Source organism: Thamnophis elegans, chromosome 9 (assembly GCF_009769535.1).
Source record: "Thamnophis elegans isolate rThaEle1 chromosome 9, rThaEle1.pri, whole genome shotgun sequence".
NCBI classification, from domain to species: domain Eukaryota; kingdom Metazoa; phylum Chordata; class Lepidosauria; order Squamata; family Colubridae; genus Thamnophis; species Thamnophis elegans.
Genome location: NC_045549.1, coordinates 29866737 through 29889391, shown reverse-complemented (window position 1 = coordinate 29889391; position 22655 = coordinate 29866737). Strand labels below are relative to the sequence as shown.

At 38.2% G+C, this 22655-nt stretch overlaps 1 protein-coding gene across 1 annotated transcript in view; it reads left to right on the top strand.

Moving 5' to 3' along the window:
• The first annotated feature begins 3400 nt into the window (after positions 1 to 3400).
• Positions 3401 to 22655, top strand: part of EDNRA (endothelin receptor type A) — a 38788-nt gene continuing 19533 nt past the window's right edge. The window contains 9 exon segments of the mRNA XM_032223512.1: positions 3401 to 4253; positions 7239 to 7369; positions 7371 to 7496; positions 7498 to 7582; positions 7585 to 7613; positions 7615 to 7646; positions 7648 to 7669; positions 17485 to 17609; positions 19942 to 20140. Of these exon segments, the coding sequence (XP_032079403.1) occupies positions 7283 to 7369; positions 7371 to 7496; positions 7498 to 7582; positions 7585 to 7613; positions 7615 to 7646; positions 7648 to 7669; positions 17485 to 17609; positions 19942 to 20140 (705 nt within the window). The 5' untranslated portion in view covers positions 3401 to 4253; positions 7239 to 7282.

Here is a 22655-nt window from a genome sequence, read left to right as displayed (position 1 = left end):
ACACATTTACCCAGTTTTCCATTGTAGCTGGTTAAAGTTGGCAATTACTTCATCCTTGAGCCCTGCAATTAAACCACTTCCAACCCCTATCTCAATTGAAGGAGAGCAATAGTTTGAGATCAAAAAATGAGGTCATAAAATGACCTCATTATATGGCAGGATGCTAGCGACTTAGACTTACATACCACTTCATAGTGCTTTACAGCCCTCTTTAAGTGGTTTTACAATGTTAACATATTGTCCCAAACAATCCTCATTTTTACCGACCTCAGAAGGATGGAAGGCTGAGCCAACCTTGAGTTGCTCAGAATCAAACTCCTGGAGTGAGCAGTGAGTTAAATGGCAGGACTACGTTCTAAACACCGCACCACCATGGATTTTATTATATTTAATCCAACATGTTTAGAGTAGTGAGCCACTCTACCTATCCTCCCTTCTCTTAGTCAAGGGTGAAGAGGCAGGCTGTATGTTTAAGGAATGAATATTTACTGTAGGAAAACTTCATGAACATTCATACATTTACCAAATGGAGACTTCCAGGTTAGACATAAATAATCATATGTGGAGATTCACTACAAAAAACTAACAATCATACTGTAAACCCGAAGTCTTATCTCTTTTCTTATGTTATCAACACGATTATCTGAATTGACTAGAGATTAAGCAGCTGTGGCCCAATTCTGAGCTGCTACAAAGCTTCATATGAAGTGATATAAATGTTTCTGGAGGAGTTGAAGCTAGAAGATAAAAGATAGCATTGCAGCAATGGTGGGATACGACTGGTATGCCCTGGTACAGGTGTACCGGTGCCTGCTGGGAGCACCAGGTACCATTCCGGTATGGTGCTCCAGAGGGCCCACCAGCCCGCCTGCGCTCCTTACCTGTATTTGAGCTGTTCAGGGCTTCCGTGCATACACACGGAGCGTACGGCACCTGCGTGATGCTCCACTGAGCAACTGGAGCATCGCAGCGACGTTGCAGAGCATCATGGGAGGTAAGTACGCATGTGGTAGACACCCGGCCCCATTGCACCATACCAGTTGCAACAGGATCCAGAACCACCACTGCATTGCAGTCATCATAATTTGATCTTATACACAGATACAGTAAACTTTTCCTGTTGTTCTTTTGATATGGTTAGCTGGCATTGTGCAAAATGATCTTTTACCTAGTGACTCATAAAAGAAACACATTTTCTTGGTGGAAAATAAGGAGGGTTCAAATTTTATCATGAAAAGGGGGAATGTGTTTATTCTTTATAATTTAATTCATTAGTTACATAACCTGACCAAGCCGACTAGTAGGACCATTAATTTTCCACAATATACATCTGTACATGTCCTTTTTAAAATTCATTGTCTTTTAGTGATGGATTAAGTAAGAATGCTGCATTATTATAAGAGACTTGAATATGTTTTTCCAGATGTTTTCACTTAAGGCAGCAGAATAGCCGATATAAAACAATCCATCAAAATATATATATGTTCAGAGCTATGATTATTGAAACTGTGCCACATTAAACAGCTTTAATGAAACCAACACTGCAACAGAATAAGCCTACAGATTTTAACCTATAATACTTTGCTTGAGAATAAACTTTACTGACTTCATGGAGATTTAATTTCAAGTAAATATGAACTCAGCTACAATGGTAGATGAGATTACCATTGGAAAATGGGAAAGACACATTATTGTGGAGGGGGGGATCTATCTCTGCATTATGGTGCTGACTTGATGGCACATAAATAAAGAGAAAATCGAGTTATAACACAGGTAAAGGGTAATTTTGTGCAGAGGTTAACCATCCTTTTAAATAATGTTTAACCAATAATTTTATAATATTTTTAAAAGTTTCACAAAGGGACTGAGACTTGAATTTGTGGCCCCTGCCCACTTTTGATTCTTGCTCATGGTGACTCATACATTAGTCACGTCATGTTTGAGTACTGTAATGTGATCTTCATGGGACTGACTTTGGAAGCTGAAACTGGTCCAGTATGCAGCACCACACATTTTTGGCTGCTTCTCATTATGCTCATGTAACACCATTTTTTCATGACCCGCACCAATCCCCATGAGGCTTCTAATTGTAATTCAAGGTGCCAGTTATGACCTATACAGTCTCCATGGCATAGGGCAGGGGTGTCAAACTCAAGGCCCATGGGCTGAATCCGGCCAACGGGGACGTAGATCTGGCCCACGGGGCTACCCTAGAAACAGCAAAGGACCGATCCGTGGTGCCTCTGCCAGCAAAAATGGAGCTCGGGAGGGCTGCATTTTCGCTGGCAGAGGGTTACAGGAGGCTGCCCCACCCAAAAATGGAGCTTGGGAGGACCTGACATGGCGATCCCAAGCTCCGTTTTTGTTGGCGAGTGTTGCAGGAAGCTATCCCAGCCAAAACAGCTCAGGGGGCCATTTTTGCTGGCAGAGCTTTCAGACCACCACAGGTGCCCCCGACACGAGTGGCGTCAAGCTGGCCATGCCCCCCTGACCATGCCTCCAGTTCCCCCAGGTCAAACATAACCCTGATGCAGTCCTCAATGAAATCAAGTTTGACACTCCTGGCATAGAGCCAGGCTAACTGCTGGACCACTTTTGTCCTATTGTTTCTTCTCATCTCTCCTGACCTAATAGAGAAGACATCCTCCACATCCCTTCTGTTAAACAATGCCATCTTGTTGAACTTTGGAGAAGCAGCACCAGAGATTCGAGTGAACCGGTAGCAGCGGCTGTGGGAGACTCTGCCCATCCACTCCGACATAATGCACAAGCATCGCGCATGCTTAGAAGGTGATGCGCAAGTGCAGACACAGCATGTGCCCACATTTGTGAACCAGTAGGGAAGGTACGTTCATCCCACCACTGAGCAACATGCTCCCTATGGGACAGTATATCCCTGGAGATTGGGATGGCCCCAATCCTTTCAGCCTTTCTACAAGTGCTGAAGATCTATTTGAAAAACCAAAATCTACAGTGGCTGGCTTATATATGCAAGAGAAAATGATAATTACTTTGATTACAGCAATGGTTTGATGCCATTGATGATTATGAAGTGAGAACTCACACACACACAAAACCCCCCTGTGATTTGCATCTTAATGGCAAGCAAAATTAATCATTGCAGTGATATACAATAGCGTGATCCTAGCAATTTATGACTGGTTGCATCATATAGCCTGGGGTAACACAAATAATAATAATAATAATAAAGTTGACCACCGCATAACTGGGTTCACACAGCACATAGGAACAGAATGCGGTCGCTCGGTTATAGTTCTGGCAGCAACTCGGTTTTCACTGGAATTCCCTCCCCCACCCCCTTCCAAATTTAGAGCGGGGGAGAAGAGGGGGCTGATCCAACCGTTCCCTCCCCGCTCTCCTTCCAGCAGTGGAGGTGGAGAGTCCCAAAGACAGCCAGACAGCCAGCCAGACGGAGAAGGGAGGATTTCTACAAAGTCTTTTTGGAGGAAACGCCGCCAGAAGCCACTTCCTGCCAACTTGCGGGGCAGCGCGCCTGGAGCCCCGAGCCCCGAACTTTCCCCGCGCCGCCTCGGACTCCGCGCGGCAGGAGCGCTTCTCTTTCGGGGCCGCGCCAAACGGTGGGTTGTATTGGAGGAAAGCTTGGTTGGAGCCGAGGATTCGGCGCTTTAGTTTCTGCCAGCCCGGGAGAGGCGCGAGGTGGGAAGGAGGAGGAGAAGCAGCTCCTAAAGCGCCGCTGCCGTCTCCGCTTCCCCCCTTTTTAAAATTTTGTGGAAAGATAAGTGAAGGAAACAAGCTCTTCTGGTAGCGGCTAAACCGAAGCCTCCGAGCTGAAATGATCTGCTTGGAGTCGGCTTAGCTGCAAAAGAGGCGGCCAGCTCTGACGCTCACCTAAAACCGCCTTCACGACTTGGTTTTGTCTGCAACGTCTACCAAGGACAGTGTAAACAGATTAACAGAGTTGGAAGGGACCTTGCAGGTCATCTAGTCCAACCCCCTTCCCAAGCAGGAGACCCTACATCTGCCTTTACCTAGGATCGAACTCACAACCTCCTGATTGTAATGTTGAACTGAATGAGCCGTTCCCCAATTAGGAGCCCTTCAGGAATATTGTACTACAAATCCCATATGTCAGCCAGCAGAATGGGAGTTGCAATACAGTCTATCCGGAAACCGACCCGGGTTGGACGCGCAGTTAACTTTTAACCTTGAAGTACTGAAGTTCTCGAGCAAAACGATCTCAGTTCCCTACGAATTGGAAGGCTCTTTTTTTCGTGAGTTAAATGGGTAGAAGGGCGGAGAGGGGTGCGTGCGTGTGTTTTTCTGTGAAATGAACCATAGCTTTCTTAAAAGTAAAAAAAGTGATTCTAATGCCTCCTCTTTTCTCTTAGGTATTTATCTAAGCTGGAACAGGATAAAAATTATATGATCTGTGAATGTCTTTGGGTTCAATGAATTTTTGTATAATAAGTGTTTAAAATATTTATTCAGAAAAATGCTATTATGTCAAAATATGTTTGCACGCTGGTTTAAGTTTACAGAAACTTAAAAGAAATAAATCCATTTCTTTGCCAATTTTTTAAAAAAATCCCATGTGCCTGGATTAACATCAGTCAGTATTTTAGTTCTAAAGAACAAATCTATTTAATTTGAATGCAACTCAGAAAATCACATACAAATTTAGCTGACATCCAGACTTGCATAAACTAGCAACTACATGATAATGATAACAACTATATTACAGTTGGAATTGTTTAAAGTATAAATAAAATCCATTTGAATTTTGTTTTTGCTCAAGTTCGGTTCTACACTTTTTGAAGTTTGGCCATCCACACACTACTAAAAGGCTAGTTGAGTATTTACTACTGTCAAAGTGGCACATCTTTGATTTAGCAGTAAATATCATATCATTCAATTTTCAACCATTGTCATTACTGCTACAATACTTCATTAGATTAAATTAATGTTAGATTAGAATAAATTCAATATACTTTTCAGCATATACTTTACATGGGTACAGCTAACATTCAGAAATTAAGTTCCAAGCAGGCACATATAGCTGTACTGTGTATTGTACAAGATAGTCATGTTTTAAAATACATTTATTTCAGGGGGATTTAAGTCAACTAATCTTTATTTAATTTAATTTAGTATCTTTAAGATAGTAATTTTAGTTTTATTAAAGTCAAGACAATTCAGCCAACTTAAAATAAGGCCAATGTGTTGATTAAGAAGTAAGTTCAAGTTTCCTCAGCCATGGAAACTCACTGAAGGACTTTCGTTTAGTCACTCTCTGTCAGCCCTCCTGCCTCACTGGGTCATTGTGTGGTAAAATTGGAGTATCAAATGAACTGTAAATACCTGGTACTCCTGAGAAAATATAGGGTATAAGTCTATGAAATAATAATTTAGTGTTATGAGATCATTGTTGCAAGAATATAGATAACCATTAGATGGCGGCAAAGGTACATAGAACCACTCTCCTGCCATCATAGAGTGGAAGGGGCGCAGTGGTTAGAGTGCAGTACTGCAGGCTACTTCAGCTGACTGCTAGCTGCAGTCAGTAGTTCAAATCTCACCTGCTCAAGGTTGACTCAGCCTTCCATCCTTCTGAGGTGGGTAAAATGAGAACCCAGTTTATTGTGGGAAATATGCTGACTCTGTAAACCACTTAGAGAAGGCTGTAAAAGCCCTATATAAGTCTAAGTGCTGTTACCTAGTGGCTTAAGCATAAAGGAACTAAGGATGAAATGTGTCAACACATATACCATAATTTATATATTATCAGATGCTGTGACACAAATATTTTGCATGGTGTCAATATTGTAGATGTTGCTCCCTAAGACTCCTTATAATGTTTTCATCCTTCACCTGGTAACCTATCTTCTGCTTGAAATCAGTTTAAGATGGCAGGCATAAACATATTGCCTTAGAAACAAATGCCACAACGTATTCATTCTGAGCATTCTTAAATGGGATTATATTATAATTGCTTAAGTAAACCAAACCTGGAGTTTACTTAATCCCATTTAGTTTTCTTTAGTTAGCAATGCTGCAGCAGTACAGAATTTAAACAGAATTTAACATACTGTTTTGGGATTATGGGATTTGTAGTCCAAAACACTGTTGAAGAAAGCTGTCTTAGACAAAGGATATGCATATCTTTCGAATGCAGTTCTTAGTTCAAATAAAAATAAAGCGATCACAATAAACACCCATCACTTCTGTCAAAAGAGCTTGAATAAGTAAAGAAACAGTACTTAATATATGAGCCTATAACTGTGGATACCAAGACTGTGATGGATCAGGCAAGTAGAAGGAATACTTGAATGATATTAGGGAAGACAAGGGAAATTTCTGAAGAAGTATGCAAAATACAGTGGCTCAGAACATTGATTGTTAGCAAGAGGGAAATGGTGAAGGGAAGGCAGTTGAACACATTAAATTTTTTCTGTTGTATGCGAATGTCAGGAAACAGGAACAATTTTCTACTTTTACTTCTTTAGATAGTAATAATTGGCACTGAAGATAAATTGTAAAGCTAGTAATATACTAAAATGATCCATTCAAACATAAAACCATGATTAGAGTCACATGAAAGTTATTCAATGCATTATATTGCACCACCTTTCTATGGGTTGCTCTGGAACTAGATCCTGAACTTATATCTCTGAAGTAAGGCATTCTTCTGGAGTAGGACAAAATTCCTGTTGCTAAACAAAAACTGAGTTAACTGAGTTTTGCGCCATTTGCCCCATTCTTGCCACAGTTGTTATGCGAACCACTGCAGTTGTAAGTTAGTAACACAGTTGTTAAATGAATCTGGCTTCTACGTTGATTTGCTTGACAGAGCCACAAAAGGAGATCACATGATGCTACAGCACTGCAACTGTCATGAATATGAGTCAGTTGTCAAGCATCCGAATTTTGATCATGTGCCCATTAGGATGCTGCAACAGTCCTAAGGGTGAAAAATGGTCATAAGTCCGTGCCATTGTAACTTTGAATGGTCAATAAATGAACTGTTGTAAGTTGAGGAGTACCTGTAATTCAGATTCTCGAAGAAAGCTTAAAAGTTGCAATAAAGCTGTATAATTCACTTGAACTGCCTGGATTCTTGATTTCCCATGCTTGATTGACATTTTGTTTTCTGATGAGTCTCTTTTAAAAGTAAAATCATTTCTCATGTTGTTTAATGATATAGGAAGCTTTGTTTACAATGCTAATACTGCAACATAAATATTATTTTTTTCTTGTAGGTTTTTAAATAAAACAATTTTTCTTGATTTTGAAGATTAAAAAAATGGAAACATTTCATTTTTGGATAATCTTGGCACTTTTTGTAACTGGATCTGTCATCAGTGAAGGTTCGGAAAGAGACTTTTTCCAGCCTGAATGATTCTGGAACCTCTGCCACAAAATTGGAAGATAAATTAATTACTCTTGCCCATCAGCCCAACACTAACAACAGTCGCTGTGCAAGGCGTCCCACAATAGCTAATACTTTTAAACATATTCAATACAGTAATTTCTTGTGCAGTATTCATCATTGGCTTGTTGGAAAATGCAACTCTCCTGCGGATAATCTACCAGAACAAATGTATGGGAATGGACCTAATGCATTGATAGCCAGTCCTGGCCTTGGGAGATCTCATCTACATCATCATATATTCCTATCCACGTATATAAGGTAATATGCTTTATGCTTCTATAATTTTAACTAGCATAATAATGTGTTACAATAGTTTTGCATGCATAAATTATCATTGTTAGTATGGCTGTTAGAAGACTACATGTAAACAAACTTTTATATGAATCAGACTTTTAAACACTTAACAAATGAACAAGTGAACTTACTAAAATTAATTGCAGTTGGGGTGGAAGTGAAAAGATGTGGCATATGTGATCCTGTTTTTCATACATGTTAACTGATGTACAGTGTACACATTTTCTTAATGTGAGAGAATGTAGGGAATATGTTTGTTTTGTTGTTTTGTGTTTATTTGTCATTTATAGGCCGCCCTTTCCCTGAGTGGGACTCAGGTTAGCCGTTAGTCCTGTGGCAAATAGGTTGCTTCCATTTCATTATAAACATAATAGTATTTTCAAGTAAAGTGAGTTATTAATATTAGCTAAGAAAGTATTGTATAAGACACACCAGAGTATAGACGCACCAAAGGTTTGAAGAGGCAAATAAAAAAGAAAAAGGTTTTGCATTCTGCAAACCTCCCAAAAATGGCCAGATTTTTTGAGAAAATGGCCCCGTTTCCCTCCCAAAAGACATCAATAGCCTTTAGGGGGCTTGTAGAGGGCTCCTGGGGGGTGAGCGCCCCCCCCAAGTGAGCAAAAAATGGCCCCATTTTTCACAAAAAACGGGCCCATTTTTTGTCAAAAAGTTCCATGCATAGCCCTTATAGGCTTATAGAGTACTCCTGGGGCTGGGGGGGGGCAAAATTGAGCCAAAAAATTGCCTGTTTTTCACTCATTTCTGCCTTCCCCACAGCCCCCAGGAGCTCTCTGAAAGCCTTCTACAGGCTGTGCATGGCCATTTTGGTGAAGGGACAGGGTTTCGGAAGGCAAAAAATGCCTGTATTCAATGTATAAAGACGCTCCCAGATTTTTCAACCTCTTTTTTGAGGGAAAAAGGTGTGTCTTATACTTGGAAAAATATGGTAGCTTAGGGGATGCAGTGGCTCGGGCTAAGATGCTGAGCTTGTCAATCAGAAAAGTCAGCAGTTCGGCGGTTCGAATCCTAAGCACCACATAACAGAGTGAGCTCCCGTCATTTGTCCCAGCTTCTACCAACCTAGCAGTTCGAAAGCATGTGGAAAAATAGGAAACCACCTTTGTTGGGAAGGTAACAGCATTCCGTGCACCTTGGCATTTAGTCATGCTGGCCACATGACCACAGAGAATGTCTTCAGACAGCTCTGGCTCTTAGGCTTTGAAACGGAGATGAGCACCCCCCTCTAGAGTTGGAACGACTAGCACATATGTGCAAGGGACCCTTTACCTTTAAGAAAGTACTTGTAACCGGTCTTTTTTAGAACAGAGCTTTCTATGGTAGGAAATGTATGCAAATCATTCTTAACTACAAAACAAATAATACACTACTTTATTGTTGTGCACAGAAGGAAATAGCTTGGAGAGGACAAGCAGATGGTGAGGCATCAGTTCTGTATTTGACTGTTACTGATGTCTTGGGCACATTTCAGTCTATTTAGTTGCAGTTATTAGTTATTCGTTTCTGTATCGCTAACGGATTTAATAAGGTGGTGGTAAATGTCATTGAGTTTTTTGTTATTGTGTTATATAGAACTTATAATTTTATCTATCATGCTATTTGAAACATTAAAACAATTCTGAATGCTTCATGGGAGTGGATTATCACTATGGATGATATTCAGATGATTCAATTCCACACATCAGAACTTAATATAGTGAGGGAATGTCGTTTACAATTATGCTGGCAAGTTTGGAAAAGGTGGTTTGGATCCCCCCTTCTTAAAAAAATTCCAACAAACATCTCATTTTTTTTTCTTCTGGTCACACAGACTCTTAGCTTTCTGTTCTTCGTTTCTCCAGGCCGTAAGAGACAGCAATAGTCTGTCTGTCTGGCTGGCTGGCTGGCTGGCTGGCTTTCTTTCTTTCTTTCTTTCTTTCTTTCTTTCTTTCTTTCATTTTCCTTCCTTCCTTCTTCCTTCTCCTTCCTTTCTCTCCTTCTATGCAATTGAAGAGTTGGGTGGACAGTAAAGCATAGTTGCAACTGATATGCTTCTTGGTCTTTGAGGCTTGGAAGAAAGAACAAGAAGAAAAAAACACTACATATGTATAGCACTTGCTGATGGCATTTTACAGTATAAAGAATCTTCATATTTGTAGACCATAAACTAAAATCAATTTTACAACTAATAGTTGAGTTTGGGCTTTGGACATGTTCCCTTTTAGAGTCGTAATGTATCCCTGTCTAAATGCTTAGTGACATCTAGTATGAAAATTTGGGTAGTGCAATTATTTGGAAGTTTGGATTTTTTTTAGGATTTATATATTTATTTAATGAACTAAGGCTCATCATAATTTTCTTTATGATTCCTTTTTTGTATCTTTAAAAATCTTATGATTTATAGACTGAATTAAAACTGAATATATTTCTGTGTATAAATATTACTCATATAGGAATCTACTGTATGATAATTAAATGTTGCTATTTAGAAAGCAGACATGTTAAAAACACACATCAGATCTGTAGTTGGATAATAATATCACGGGACAGGGAAATACAAGAGAAAACTACCTTTCTCCTGTGAAAAAATAGTATACAGTAGTAAACTTCCTAAAATAAGAAGTTTTAGGAAATTTGACCAAATTTTAGAGATGAGATCAATAGTCAATGTAATTTTTTATTTATATAATTCTAAATTGAATCAGAATCACATGGAGAGGGAAAGGATTCAACTCTTTTATCATGGAATTGTCAAATCAACAGTTCAACACACACACACACACACACACACACACATATATAGATATAATACACACACACACAAAATCATTGACTTAATGCAGAATGTAACATGTTTGCTTATAGTAAAAGGTTTGTTACTACAGAAGTATCTTTAATACTTACATGATATATTATAACGAATGAGACTTTTTAACATTGCTTTTATTAAAGCACAGATCAACTATTCAAAACTGGATTGTATGAAAACTGATACATTACTTACTCTGCATAGTAAAATAATAAACTTCACTATTCCAAATCTCCAAATTTATTTCTTATTTTAAACACACTATAAATAGTGTGTTCAAATTTTCATACAAGACAAAGTTTGTAGTTTCTATTTACTTTTCTTTTTGAGCAATGGATATAAATAATTATAACCATATTCAGTTTTTTAATATTAATTTCATATTTTTCATGTTGGCAATGAAACTGTTAACTATTTTAGATACGATGATGTCCTATTTGTATAAAGAAATGTAATCTTTGTTTAAAAGTAACACTTCTAAGTTATCAGAACTGGCATGGTGTAGTTTCTGATTATTTATGTGGTTCAAGCTGAAAGGATTTGAAGTGCTGGGAAGCATTTAAGTCATTTTGTATTACTAGACAAATATGGTAAACTTGATCTCAGTTTTTCCATTTCTTTCTGCCATTTCTTGGATCTTACAGTTTAGGAACTTCATGGTTATTCCCCCAGATCTTCAAAACTCAGACTGGCTTCTGGTTTTGTGACCTTCCTATAGTTTCATTTGTTCACATGAGGTTTTGGCTGTAATGTAGATGTTTTCTTATAGAACATGGTTCCCTCTGCAATCCTCTGGGTTTTCCCCAGTATGGAAGGAGAAAACCTTTAACTGCAGTCCACTGATTAGGCATGCACCCTTTTTTTTTTTTTTGGCTTACAGGCTTTAGCCTTTTTTGGAGTTGAAAGAAATAGTCTAAAATTTCATTTGTGGCAGGATTTAATTTCATTTCCAGTTAGCATTAGGTTAGTGCATAAGCCCTGAACTAATGGATAATATGTGTTCTATTGCATCTTTTATTTCTATTGTTTGAGAGTAGTTCTTTTCCTTCTTTTTTTTGTTGGGTTGCAGAGAATTGTGTAGAGACAAAAAGTAAAACTTAATCTCTCTTAGTCCTTATGTACTTTGTTGTCTTACATAATATTCTCTGCCTGGTTTAGTTAATATATTGCAACTAAAATAGATGAACTTTTTAAAGTAGAAGTGTGGATTAATTAATGCAATCTTCTTTTCATAAGACAAGAAATACTTCATTTAATATCCTCAATCTGGCAATTATTCCGGTAAATTATAGACATTTATCACTATCCCACTTGCCTTCAGATATTGAATCAGAGTTTGAAGAGGCTTGTAACTGTTAACTATTCTATTTGTTGCCCAACCAGGAACTGAGAATTAACTATCAATTTTTGCTTGAAGGTCTGGAGATAAGATAATACATTATTCTGTTAATTTTTTGTCCCATTGTCCAACTGCTTCCTACCATTAATAGCTTTCTGCCAATATTCAAGCAAAGTCATTTTAAGCTAGTGTTGAAACAGTAGCAGCCTTTGCTTTCTTGTATGAGTTTATAGCTGCACAGGTATTGAAAGTAACTATTGTCACATACATCTCTTAGTACATGCTTCTTTGTTTTAATTTGACTTTTGTGTTTTTATTATTTTCCCTTCCCACCATCACTCTTTTTTCTTTAGGAATTATCTTAATCAGTTTTTCTTCTTCTTTGCCTTTCCCCCGCCACCAGCCCAATAAGAACATCTCTACTTTTTTTATCCATGGAGTTTACAGATTAGTAGAGATTGGGTAAGTCTTAAAGTTTCGAAGAGATTTGAATTTCAAACTCTCTGTTTCCAAATGCCTTTGGAACAGAGAGTTTGAATTTTTATAAGCACCATCTGAAAAATGATGCTAGAGCATATAATAAAGAATTGTTTTGAAAACAATTATTACTTTGGTGACTTCTTTAGTGGATTGTGAGAATAATTTTTTATATTCTGATTAGAAGGCTGATTTAAGTATGAGTTGCATGTAAATTTATTAGTTGATGTACAACTGTTGGAAAACCATAACTTAAGTGATAGTTATTAAACTGGAGCTATATAGCAAGTAATCCAAGAAGTGGAGTGATATATCAGAGTAATAAGATTTCTTTTTGGGATATTTCAACATTTTCCTTCATGGTTTAGATGAAGAGATAAAGATATAGTTGCAAATTTGTAGGTGGCACAGATTACACAAGTAGTAAAAATAATAGACAAATTTAGAAGAAGTTAGTGTAGGTTCTTTATCAGAAAGAAAAATAATATGGCCAGCTGCTTTTATCTAGCCTAGTAAAAAAAGATGTTGCAATAATAGATTGTCACACACATGAAAAAGCATTATAACATAGATTTTGGAAAAGAAGTTCCAAATAGTTATTCATAGAATTCTTAATTGGTCAGACCCACCTTGAGTATTAGGTTCATTTTTATAAATATCAGAGGAATTGGAAGAGGTGCCAAGAAGGGCACTAGTGGATGATTGGGATTGGTTATTGTAGCATATTGAAGAAGTATATTACATTTCTTTAAGTAGCTAAAAGGATGCCACACACAAGGTCAAGACCTCATTTCAATTAGGCCAGGGTACAGGATAGGAAATAAAGTTATCTACAGGAATTAAAAGCAATTTCCAATTAAGTGTTATACAAATGAGCCACATGTAAAGAAGTAGTGATAACCTTTTTGCTGGATGTGTTTATGCAGAGGTTGGACATCAATCTGTTTTTATTCACGTATTTGCACTGCCAGGGGATTCCACCTAATGACATAAATGATCCCTTAGGAGAAATGATCTTTGTGAACATTCATGTCTTAATTAATATTTGATATTGATGTAAATTTGCCTTTCTTTCTATATACCATTCTTTCAATAGCCATTTGCTTTCCTGCAACTCTTCTTAACCCAGTAGTATTTACTTACAATATAAGTTAAAAAAAATTTTTTTAGCATTCTTTGAAAAATAAATTAAACTCTAGCTGACCGAAGAGTTTTGGCATAAGTACAAACTTTCAGCTTTGTTTGGAAATACATTTAGATATATATGTCTTGGGCCAGACTTCTATTCACATGGTTCCTATCAGCTCATGGGGCCTTTTCTATCCCACTGACACAAATTTTAGATCACTTTTCTTGCATGTATGCATGCATTTAGAAAAAAGACAAGGAATGTGTGCACATGTAAAAACTATCCTGAATGTTTCAAATAATGTTTGTTAGAAAATGTGTGGGTATGTGAACATAGATCATAAAGAGATTCCTGCTGCATGAGACCACAAACCTATCTAATCCAGCATTTTCAGTCACTCAGTGGCCAACTGAATGTTTTGAGTCACTGGCGGTTAAATGGCATATAAAATTGATTATTACTGTTATTGTGTGTGCATGTACTATCAGCCAGATAGACTGGATTTGGCATTTTTTGTTCAGCTGTACAGTCCTTCCCAAGAACTTGGATACACAGATGTTATGCACACAACAATGTGAAATCACAGCTGCCATTTCTCTAGCTGACATTGTCCCTCATGTTCTTCCCAAGAACTTAGAGTCATGATGGCGAACCTATGGCACGCATGCCACAAAGCCATTTGTTAGGGCATGTGAGGTGCTGCCCTGTCAGCTGGCCAGCGTGCATGCATGCACTGGCCAACTGACTTCGGCCTTCTTTTGAGGCCTTTTTTTGACCCTCCGGAGGCCTCTGGACAAATCGCAAATCACAATTCCTGACTTCTGGCTTCCCTGTAGGTCCGTTTTTTGCCCTCCAGAGCCTTCAGGGAACTCCTGAGGCCTCCGGAGGGCTTCCGGAGGGGGGCAGGGGAGGCTGTTTTTACCCTCCTTAGGCTCCTAGAAAGCCTCTAGAGCCCGGAGAAGGCAAAAAAACCAGGCCCAAAAGTGGGGGGGGGGTTGTCATTGGTCGAGCGCATATGCGCATCCAGTGGAAAGTGTCGCACACATAGCATTATGGGTATGGCATGCCTACGCACGACACCCGGCGCTCCCCCCGCTTTTGGCACAGGAGCCAAAAAAGGTTCGCCATCACTGATCTAGAGTGTGATAATATTTCAGCATAATATATTGTGGATCCAGCAGTACAGTTTTTTTGCAATGACTGGTGGAAATTTTTACAATGCTTAGATTTTATAACTGTTGTCCCAGATTTTTTAATATGGCACTCTGGTGCTGATAACTGTTGTTTGATTTATTCTATAATCTTTCAGTTTTGGATTTTTAGCTCTGGCACTCTGTTATTTAGCATGTTATTAAACAAAACTTGATTAGTTTTGGTTAAACATCCCACAATATTTTAACCCTCTCTTGCTCAACTATTTTTCAGAGTATAAGATGCACCTTCTCCTCCCTAAAAAAGTGTGGCAATGTTGGTGAGTCTTGTACACTGAATACAGACATTTTTGGCCTCCTGAGCCCCATCCCCACATCCCATTTTTGCGAAAAATGGGCCATTTTTCACAAAAATGGAAGAGTTTTTGACCTCCCCCAGCCCCCAGAAGCACTTCGCAGGCTTCAGCAGGGCTGGGGGAAGGCAAAAATGCCTCCATTTTTTAAAAAGCCTGTTTTCACAAAAAAGGGAAGTTTTTTCTTCCCCCAGCCCTGCTGAAGCTTGCAGAGTGCTCCTGGGGGTAGGGAGGACAAAAACTTTTTTTTCTAACTTACCTCTTCAAAATTTTGGTGTGTCTTATACACCAGTGTGACTTATAGTCCGAAAAATATGATACTTTTTCAATGTTATGTTCCTTCCAATTTTTCATTACTGGTACATGATAATTTTTACAGATTTTCCATTAAATCATTTGGGTGATTAGGTTATAATTAGCTTAAATCTTGTAGGAGCTGATTATATGACCTCCTGTTTCTACATTTAGTTTTAGCCGATGTTCTAACATTACTTGTCTGCATTCACATAATCTATGCCATGTATGATTTATAAACCCCTACCATATCATCCCTTACATTTGGTCCAAGATTAAAAAAAACCAAGTGCTGTAGCCTTTTCTTTTAAAAAAGAAGCTTCTAACCCCTAATCATGTTGGTTATATCATTGTGTGAACAGTCTTTTTTTATCCTTTCTAGCTCTGTACTATCGTTCTTAAAATTCTGTGATTGGAACTATACACAATACTCTGAATATGGTTTCCTTATAGTTTTGTACAAAAATATTGTTTATATTAGCAGTTCTGTTTTCAGTTTGCTTCCTGATTGAAATTCATCTCCTAAAAAATAAAATTTGCTTTTTTTATAGTAAATTGCACAAGGGGTGGTATTTTCAGTAAATAGAGTCTATAATAACTGTAAGATCTTTTTTCCTAATTAGTCACAGCCAGTTCCAATTCCACACAGGAAAAAAAAGAATAGAAAGCTGACATTCCAAGAAATTAAATAGTAGGGCATATTTTACCTATTGCAAAATATAGAACAAAATGTAGCACTATATTAATGGTGACAGAATGCTATAGTCTGGATTGATGTACTCCTATTACAAATTCCTTTGAAGCTTATTTTTTCCCTAAGAGTTCATTTTTCTACTCCCTCAATTTTATTTATTCTCTTTTCAAAAACTTGATGCCTTGCAGAAACTTGTAAATATTCATTCCTTACAGTGCTTATTTCCTGGCCTTTTTTTAAAGTTTGTGTGTGTGTGTGTGCGTGTGTGTGTGTGTGTGTCTGTCTGTCTGTCTGTTTTCTTATTGTGTTTCCCCAAAATTAAGACAGGGTCTTATGGTACACCTCAATGACTAGAATGTTACTTTTTGATACAAATGTGCTGAATCAAGTTAGTAAATAGAATTTAGAATATAATTGTTAGGAAACTGAAGAAAGTAAAAGGTCATGTCAGAGAACCAGAAAGGCCTGGTTTCACTTTAGTGTTCAATGAGTGCAGGATATTGGTGGAAGTGATCCTAGTCTACTGCTCTTGTCAGTTGGTTGGACATAATGTATTAGCTGTCCTGATAAGCAATGTAACACTTTTCCTTCCAGTGGGCATTTTATCACCCTGATTGGTATTTATGATGGCATCATGATTTATGGAAGGGCTTAAGTACCTTATCCAAAACCATGTGCTGAATATTTGGGTGACACTTTTCTGCTGACCTAAGAGTTTAGAAAGGAGTCAGGTCCTTCCTGCCTGCCTGCCTGCCTTCCACTACAGTTTAAGTGTATTTTCTGCCCAACATCACAAGCTATTTAAATTGGTAAATACAGAGGGAGGAGACTTTAGGGAAACAAAGCATAGGACACTTATTTGCTCCTCAGAATGAATGTATGAAACCTTGGAGTAAAGTTGATAGATAATACTTTGAGCAGAATTGTCATCTAAGTCTTGTCAGAATGTGTATGGGTAAATAATGCTATAGGGACGTGGTGGCTCAGTGGCTAAAATGCTGAGTTTGTCGATCAGAAAGGCCGGTGGTTCGAATTCCTAGTGCCGCTTAACGGAGTGAGCTCCATTACTTGTCCCAGCTTCTGCCAACCTAGCAGTTCGAAAGCATGTAAGAATGCCAGTAGAAAAATAGGGACCACTTTTGGTTGGAAGGTAATAGCATTCTGTGTGCCTTCTGTGTTTAGTTGTGCCGGCCACATGACCACGGAGATGTCTTCGGACAGTGCTGGCTCTTCGGCTTTGAAGTGGAGATGAGCACCGTCCCCTAGAGTTGGGAACGACTAGCACATATGCACAAGGGGAACCTTTACTTTAATGCTAGATTGCTTAAAATCCATTGCACATTTTTTTTGTAGAAAATAAATGTGTCCTTCCTAAAATATGTAAAATATTTTATTCTGTCAATCATTTGACTCACACTACTCATAATAGTAATGTACAAAGAATACTGCATATAACTCAAACCTTCCTTGATTCCATTGTGTGCTCATGTTTTCTATATGTACATTTAATTGTCTCTTCTTTTTTCTGTCCATTAGATTCAATTTCCACAAAAATTTGGGAAGACACCTTTTGAACACTTTCTTTGCCATGTTATTCCTTTTATTCAGAAGGGATCTGTGGGGGTCACTGTTCTTAATCTCTGTGCCCTAAGTGTGGACAGGTAAGAAATATATTATTCCCTCTGTGAACATTTTTCATATATGAAAAATTATCAAGAGAGTCCATAACTGAATGTTATATGTTAACCTGGAGTTTTAAATTTTTATTTAGATAAATAGCTTCTTGCTTAATTTTCAAATTTAACATTTCATCCTGTGTTATATTTCACTATTTTGTTTTTTTCAGTATAACAATACTTTATTGATTAATTGAAAGACCCAAAACTATTTTTTAATAAAGGGAACCAAAGAAATGGCCATAAAATTTTCTGGCACAATTTTGAATATGTTATATGTAGGGGCATCTCAAAGTTATCCCAAATAACTATTTTTTCGAGAAAAAATACTTTAAATGCTTTTCACCTCTTTAAAAATCAATGATTCTTCAACTGGCTCATTTTTCCCATTGAAAGAATTAAAGGTATGAATGGATACCCTAGACCAGTGATGGCTAACCTTTTTGTTGTCACGTACTAAAAGCATGTGCATGTGCAACAGTGACACCCCCGGCATGCCCCCTGCCTGCCCAGCACAGGCATGCATGACACCCCCCCCAGACCTCATTTTGGACCTAGAGGCCTCCCTGCAACCTCCTGGAACCAAAAATGGGCCACGGGGGGTGCACCCCCACTTCCCCAACCCCACGAATGTGTGTGTGACCCCCCCATGCATGTGTGTGCATCTCCAGCATGCACCTTTCCCCCACATATGCATGGCAGAGACCAAAAAATCAGCTCGCTAGCAGGAGGCACGCACACATGCGCAGTGGAGCTGAGTTTGCCCCTGGCTCACATGCCATACGTTCGCCATCACAGCCATAGACTTCATGTCTAAAGCAACCATTTTGTTCATTAACACAATTCAAGGATGTCAGAGACTCTAAAGTTTTAGCTGCGTCCATATCAGTTATTTCATTGACATCATGTTAAACCCTTTATAGACGAAGGCCAAGGAAGTGAGAAGTGTGGCCCTGGCTAAAAGAAAATTACCCTTTCTTGTTCTTTCAGTGGCAGGGCCAAGAAAGAATATCTATAACTGGAATGTCTGTTTTTGAGATGGTGTGCATATTTTGAAAGCATCCTGTGGTGATAAATGATTATCAGAAAATACTTTAGGGATGTATTATGTGAGTTACAGTTAGATTCAGTCTAAAAATGGCAGAAATGTAATAATTCAAGCATGAACCAAGGACCTCAAAAGTGTTAAGGAAGTATCTAAGAATTTTATAATTTGTTGCACAGTCAACCAGATTTTTATCCACTTATTGAGTCCTTTCCAAGGACTTGGGTGTGGATATTTGATGGTGTTAAAGATATGGTTGCAGGATGTAAGCTGTTCTAAGTAAAGCTGCCTTATGCAATTAGAGTATTTTTGTCAATGATGATGGTGTTTAAGTGGTGCTCCAGTTGTCTGGGGTTGGACTTAAGGCACTTATTATTAGTTGGAAGTCGCTTTGCTTTCTTTTGCGACAATCATCTACTTCTATTTGTAGTCTTTATATTTTGTGGTTTTTTTCCAGTTTTTTTCTTTTGTCTTCTGCTCTCTCCAGTTATTGCAATGTCTAATATCTAGACTTTTTTTGTCTTTCTTATCAACTTATCAAGGTGTTTATTATTATTTGTCCTTTTTTGCCACAGACATTCTATCTCTGTTTTCAGGTCTTTGTATTTTGTTATTTTCTCCAGTTATTTCCCTTCTATTCTACTGTCTCCAGGTTTTTATTATTGTATATACCTGACAATGTAAAATCACACCTGCCATTTCTTGACTGCTGTTGGCCTTCAGATGCATCAAGTTCTTCTCAGAAACCTAGAATATCATACTGTGTCAATGTATGTGAATAATATATGTGGATTCAATCAGTGTGGCCTTTTACAATTTACAGATGAAATTTTGTCAATGTACATATTTTCTAGTTGCTGTCCATGGTTTTATGCTATGACACCCAGTGTACTGATAACCACTGGGATTACCAAGCCTGGTTTATGTCAACTTTAATTTTCAGATACTTTATCATCTTCTCCAATTCCTTGTCCTCTTTTCTACTTTCCCCTAATATTCCCACATCAATTATTTGATTTTCTTCTTTTCAACCATAATAAAACTGGTTTGTTGTGAGCCAAGACTTTATTGGTTTCTATTCGGAAATCCCACAATATTTTAACCTGCTCGTTGTTCACTACTTTTTCAACTAAGTATTTTCACCAATTTTTCATTAAACTGGCATATATTTGAAGAATCTTGAAATGTGTCTGTTGTATTATACCCATGTTGAAAATTTAAACTTTTATAAAGAGCTGAAACTGACAATGTAAATTTCTTTCTTTATTTTAGGTACCGAGCAGTTGCTTCCTGGAGTCGTGTTCAAGGAATTGGTGTTCCCTTGATCACTGCCATTGAAATTTTTTGTATTTGGATTATTTCCTTCATCCTGGCTATTCCAGAAGCAATTGGTTTCACCCTTGTTGATTATGTTGGAAATGAAGAGGAGTTGAAAGCCTGTATGCTAATACCACACAACAGCTTCTTGAAAGTACGTTATTATATCAGCTATGGAAAACCATTTTGTTGTGATTATTGTTTGTCTTTTAATTAATAATAATGGGACAATTTGGAGAATTAGGATTAAGAAAAATGGAAGGTCAAGGAGAAATAATATGTATATTGTGGGGGATGATAAAAAACAAATTTATGAAAGGCTATTAGCTTTGAAAGTTCAGTTTTACCAATGGGTTGGTAGATGGCATGCCCCAAATATCCATTTCAGATGGATGTGTGGGCGCATTTGTGCCTTTGAGTCAGTGTTAACTCCTGACAACTGTGTTGAGTAGTCTCTGCAGCTTGTGGGGTAAAGTTTTGAGAAGGCATTTGCCCTTGCCTTGTTTCTATAACTGAGAGTGAGAGACTGCCCCAAACTTACCCAAATGGCTGTGCCTCCAAATATTACTTGCAAAAGAGCAATATTTCCTCAGTTCTGAAGACATATGGTTGATCGTTATGGATAACGCTCTTGAATAGGACTGCAAAAATCTGGGAAAATGCATGTAGGATTTCAATTTCAGCTTTGTTTCACTTGTTTCAACTTGACCTTTCTAAAGTAGGTTCTAATTAGAACACTGGCCTTTCCCCATTTGCACATAATTATAAGAGGAATATGATGTGGTTATTGTTGTTGCTGTTTTTGCTACTGCCTTTATCTTGTATTGTTGTTTTTGCTACTGCCTTCATCTTGTCTCAGCCCATTGCTCAGAAAGGGTTAAATCATGCGTAGCTGTACCAGTGTTGCAGCAGATTGTGGTTTGTAATCTACTTACGAAAAAGCAGGACTTGAGACCACGAAAGTGAGAGAAACAGGTTTATTGGATGCATCGAGTTCAGCGTGTTCACACACCAAAATCTGAACTGAACTGAGCTCTGCCCAGGATCCTACTTTTATGCCGTGTTCCACACGGTACATTCTCAAGGCGTTTCCATACATGAGACAAGCATGACATTTCAAAAGGGGAAGTTCACTTGGACTGTTACAGCAAAGTACATAGGAGAAATATAAAAAAGAGAAGTTCCTATTTCATCTTAAGCTGTCAGCAGCTTTTACCTCTGTTCTATCTCTCACCCACGTCTGGCTTCCTGTGCCCCCACTTTAAAGGGTCTTGCCACACAGTTCAGCCCTATTTGTAATACTTATGAGGAAGTTGGAGAGAAAAATTCACTGCAGCTAAAAGTCAACTTTGGGACTCCAGGGCACTAGAATGAAAAGCCAAAGTAAAATGAATTTATAAGGTCCATTCTATTAAGACCACCTAACCTGGCCAGCCACTGGTGGGTTTACCTGTGCAATCCCTGCTGCATCACCAGCATTAAAGTTTTTCTTCTTGAACTGACAACATCCAAGAATAATTTCAGATTAGGTAAGGTAAAGGGTCTATAAATGTGTGGGATTCTTGTAGTGTTTATGGGCTATATCAGGGTGATGTTGACTCATAGTCTCCATACATTGATTCCTGGTTTGTTAGGATTAAGTGTAGATTCCTGAGCTTGAAGCTTTAACTTGGTCCTTTACTTTTGGGCAATTATTTCTTGTACCACAGGACTGGAACTGGAACTCTGAAACAGTGGGATGAAATTGCCAAACAGGCTGAAATAGCAGAATAGTAAAATGGTGGAGCTAGCTCCATACCCCACCCACGCCCCTTTGCCTTCTAAAAATAATATGTAGGAGTTTTAAATGAAGCATTTGTTGTCCATATGTTGAAAAAAATGCTGTTGGTGACTCATTACCTCCATAATACCTTCTGGCTATCTGTCTGTCTGTCTGTCTGTCTGTCTATCATCTACCTACCTACCTACCTACCTACCTACCTACCTACCTACCATCTATCTATCTTTATTCAACTTAGGCTGTGATAGAATAGCAATAGCAAGTAGACTTATATATCACTTCAAAGTGCTTTAGAGCCCTCTCTAAGTGGTTTACAGTGTCAGCATATTTCTCCCAGTGATCTGTGTCCTCATTTTTCTAATCTTGGAAGGATGGAAGGCTAAGTCAACCTTGAACCTGGTGAGATTTAAAGTGTCAAATTGCAGGCTGCCGGCAGGCAACAGAAGTAGCCTGCAGTACTGTATTCTAACCACTGCGCCACCTTGGCTCTTAATGGTATAGCAGGAAAAAATAAGAAGCACAGTTCAACAACTAGACATGTCCAACTGCTATTACAGTATCATGATTGTAGGTAATTTTTTCCTGCAAGTTGGGATGTGCTAAAGACAGAGAGTAGCCAGATTGGAAGGCTTAAACATTCTCTTTGCTGGTCACATGTTGTACAGGTAGTCTTCAAGTTATGATCACAGTTGAGTACAAAATTTGTTAAGTGAGTTTTGCCCTAATTTATAACTTTTTCTACCACAGTGAATCATGCAGTCTTGAAGTGAATCTGGCTTTCCCATTGACTTTGCTTGTCAGAAACTGACTGGTAAGGTTACAAATAGTGATCACATGACTCCTAGACAATGCAATTGTCATAAATAATGCCAGTTGATAAGCACCCAAA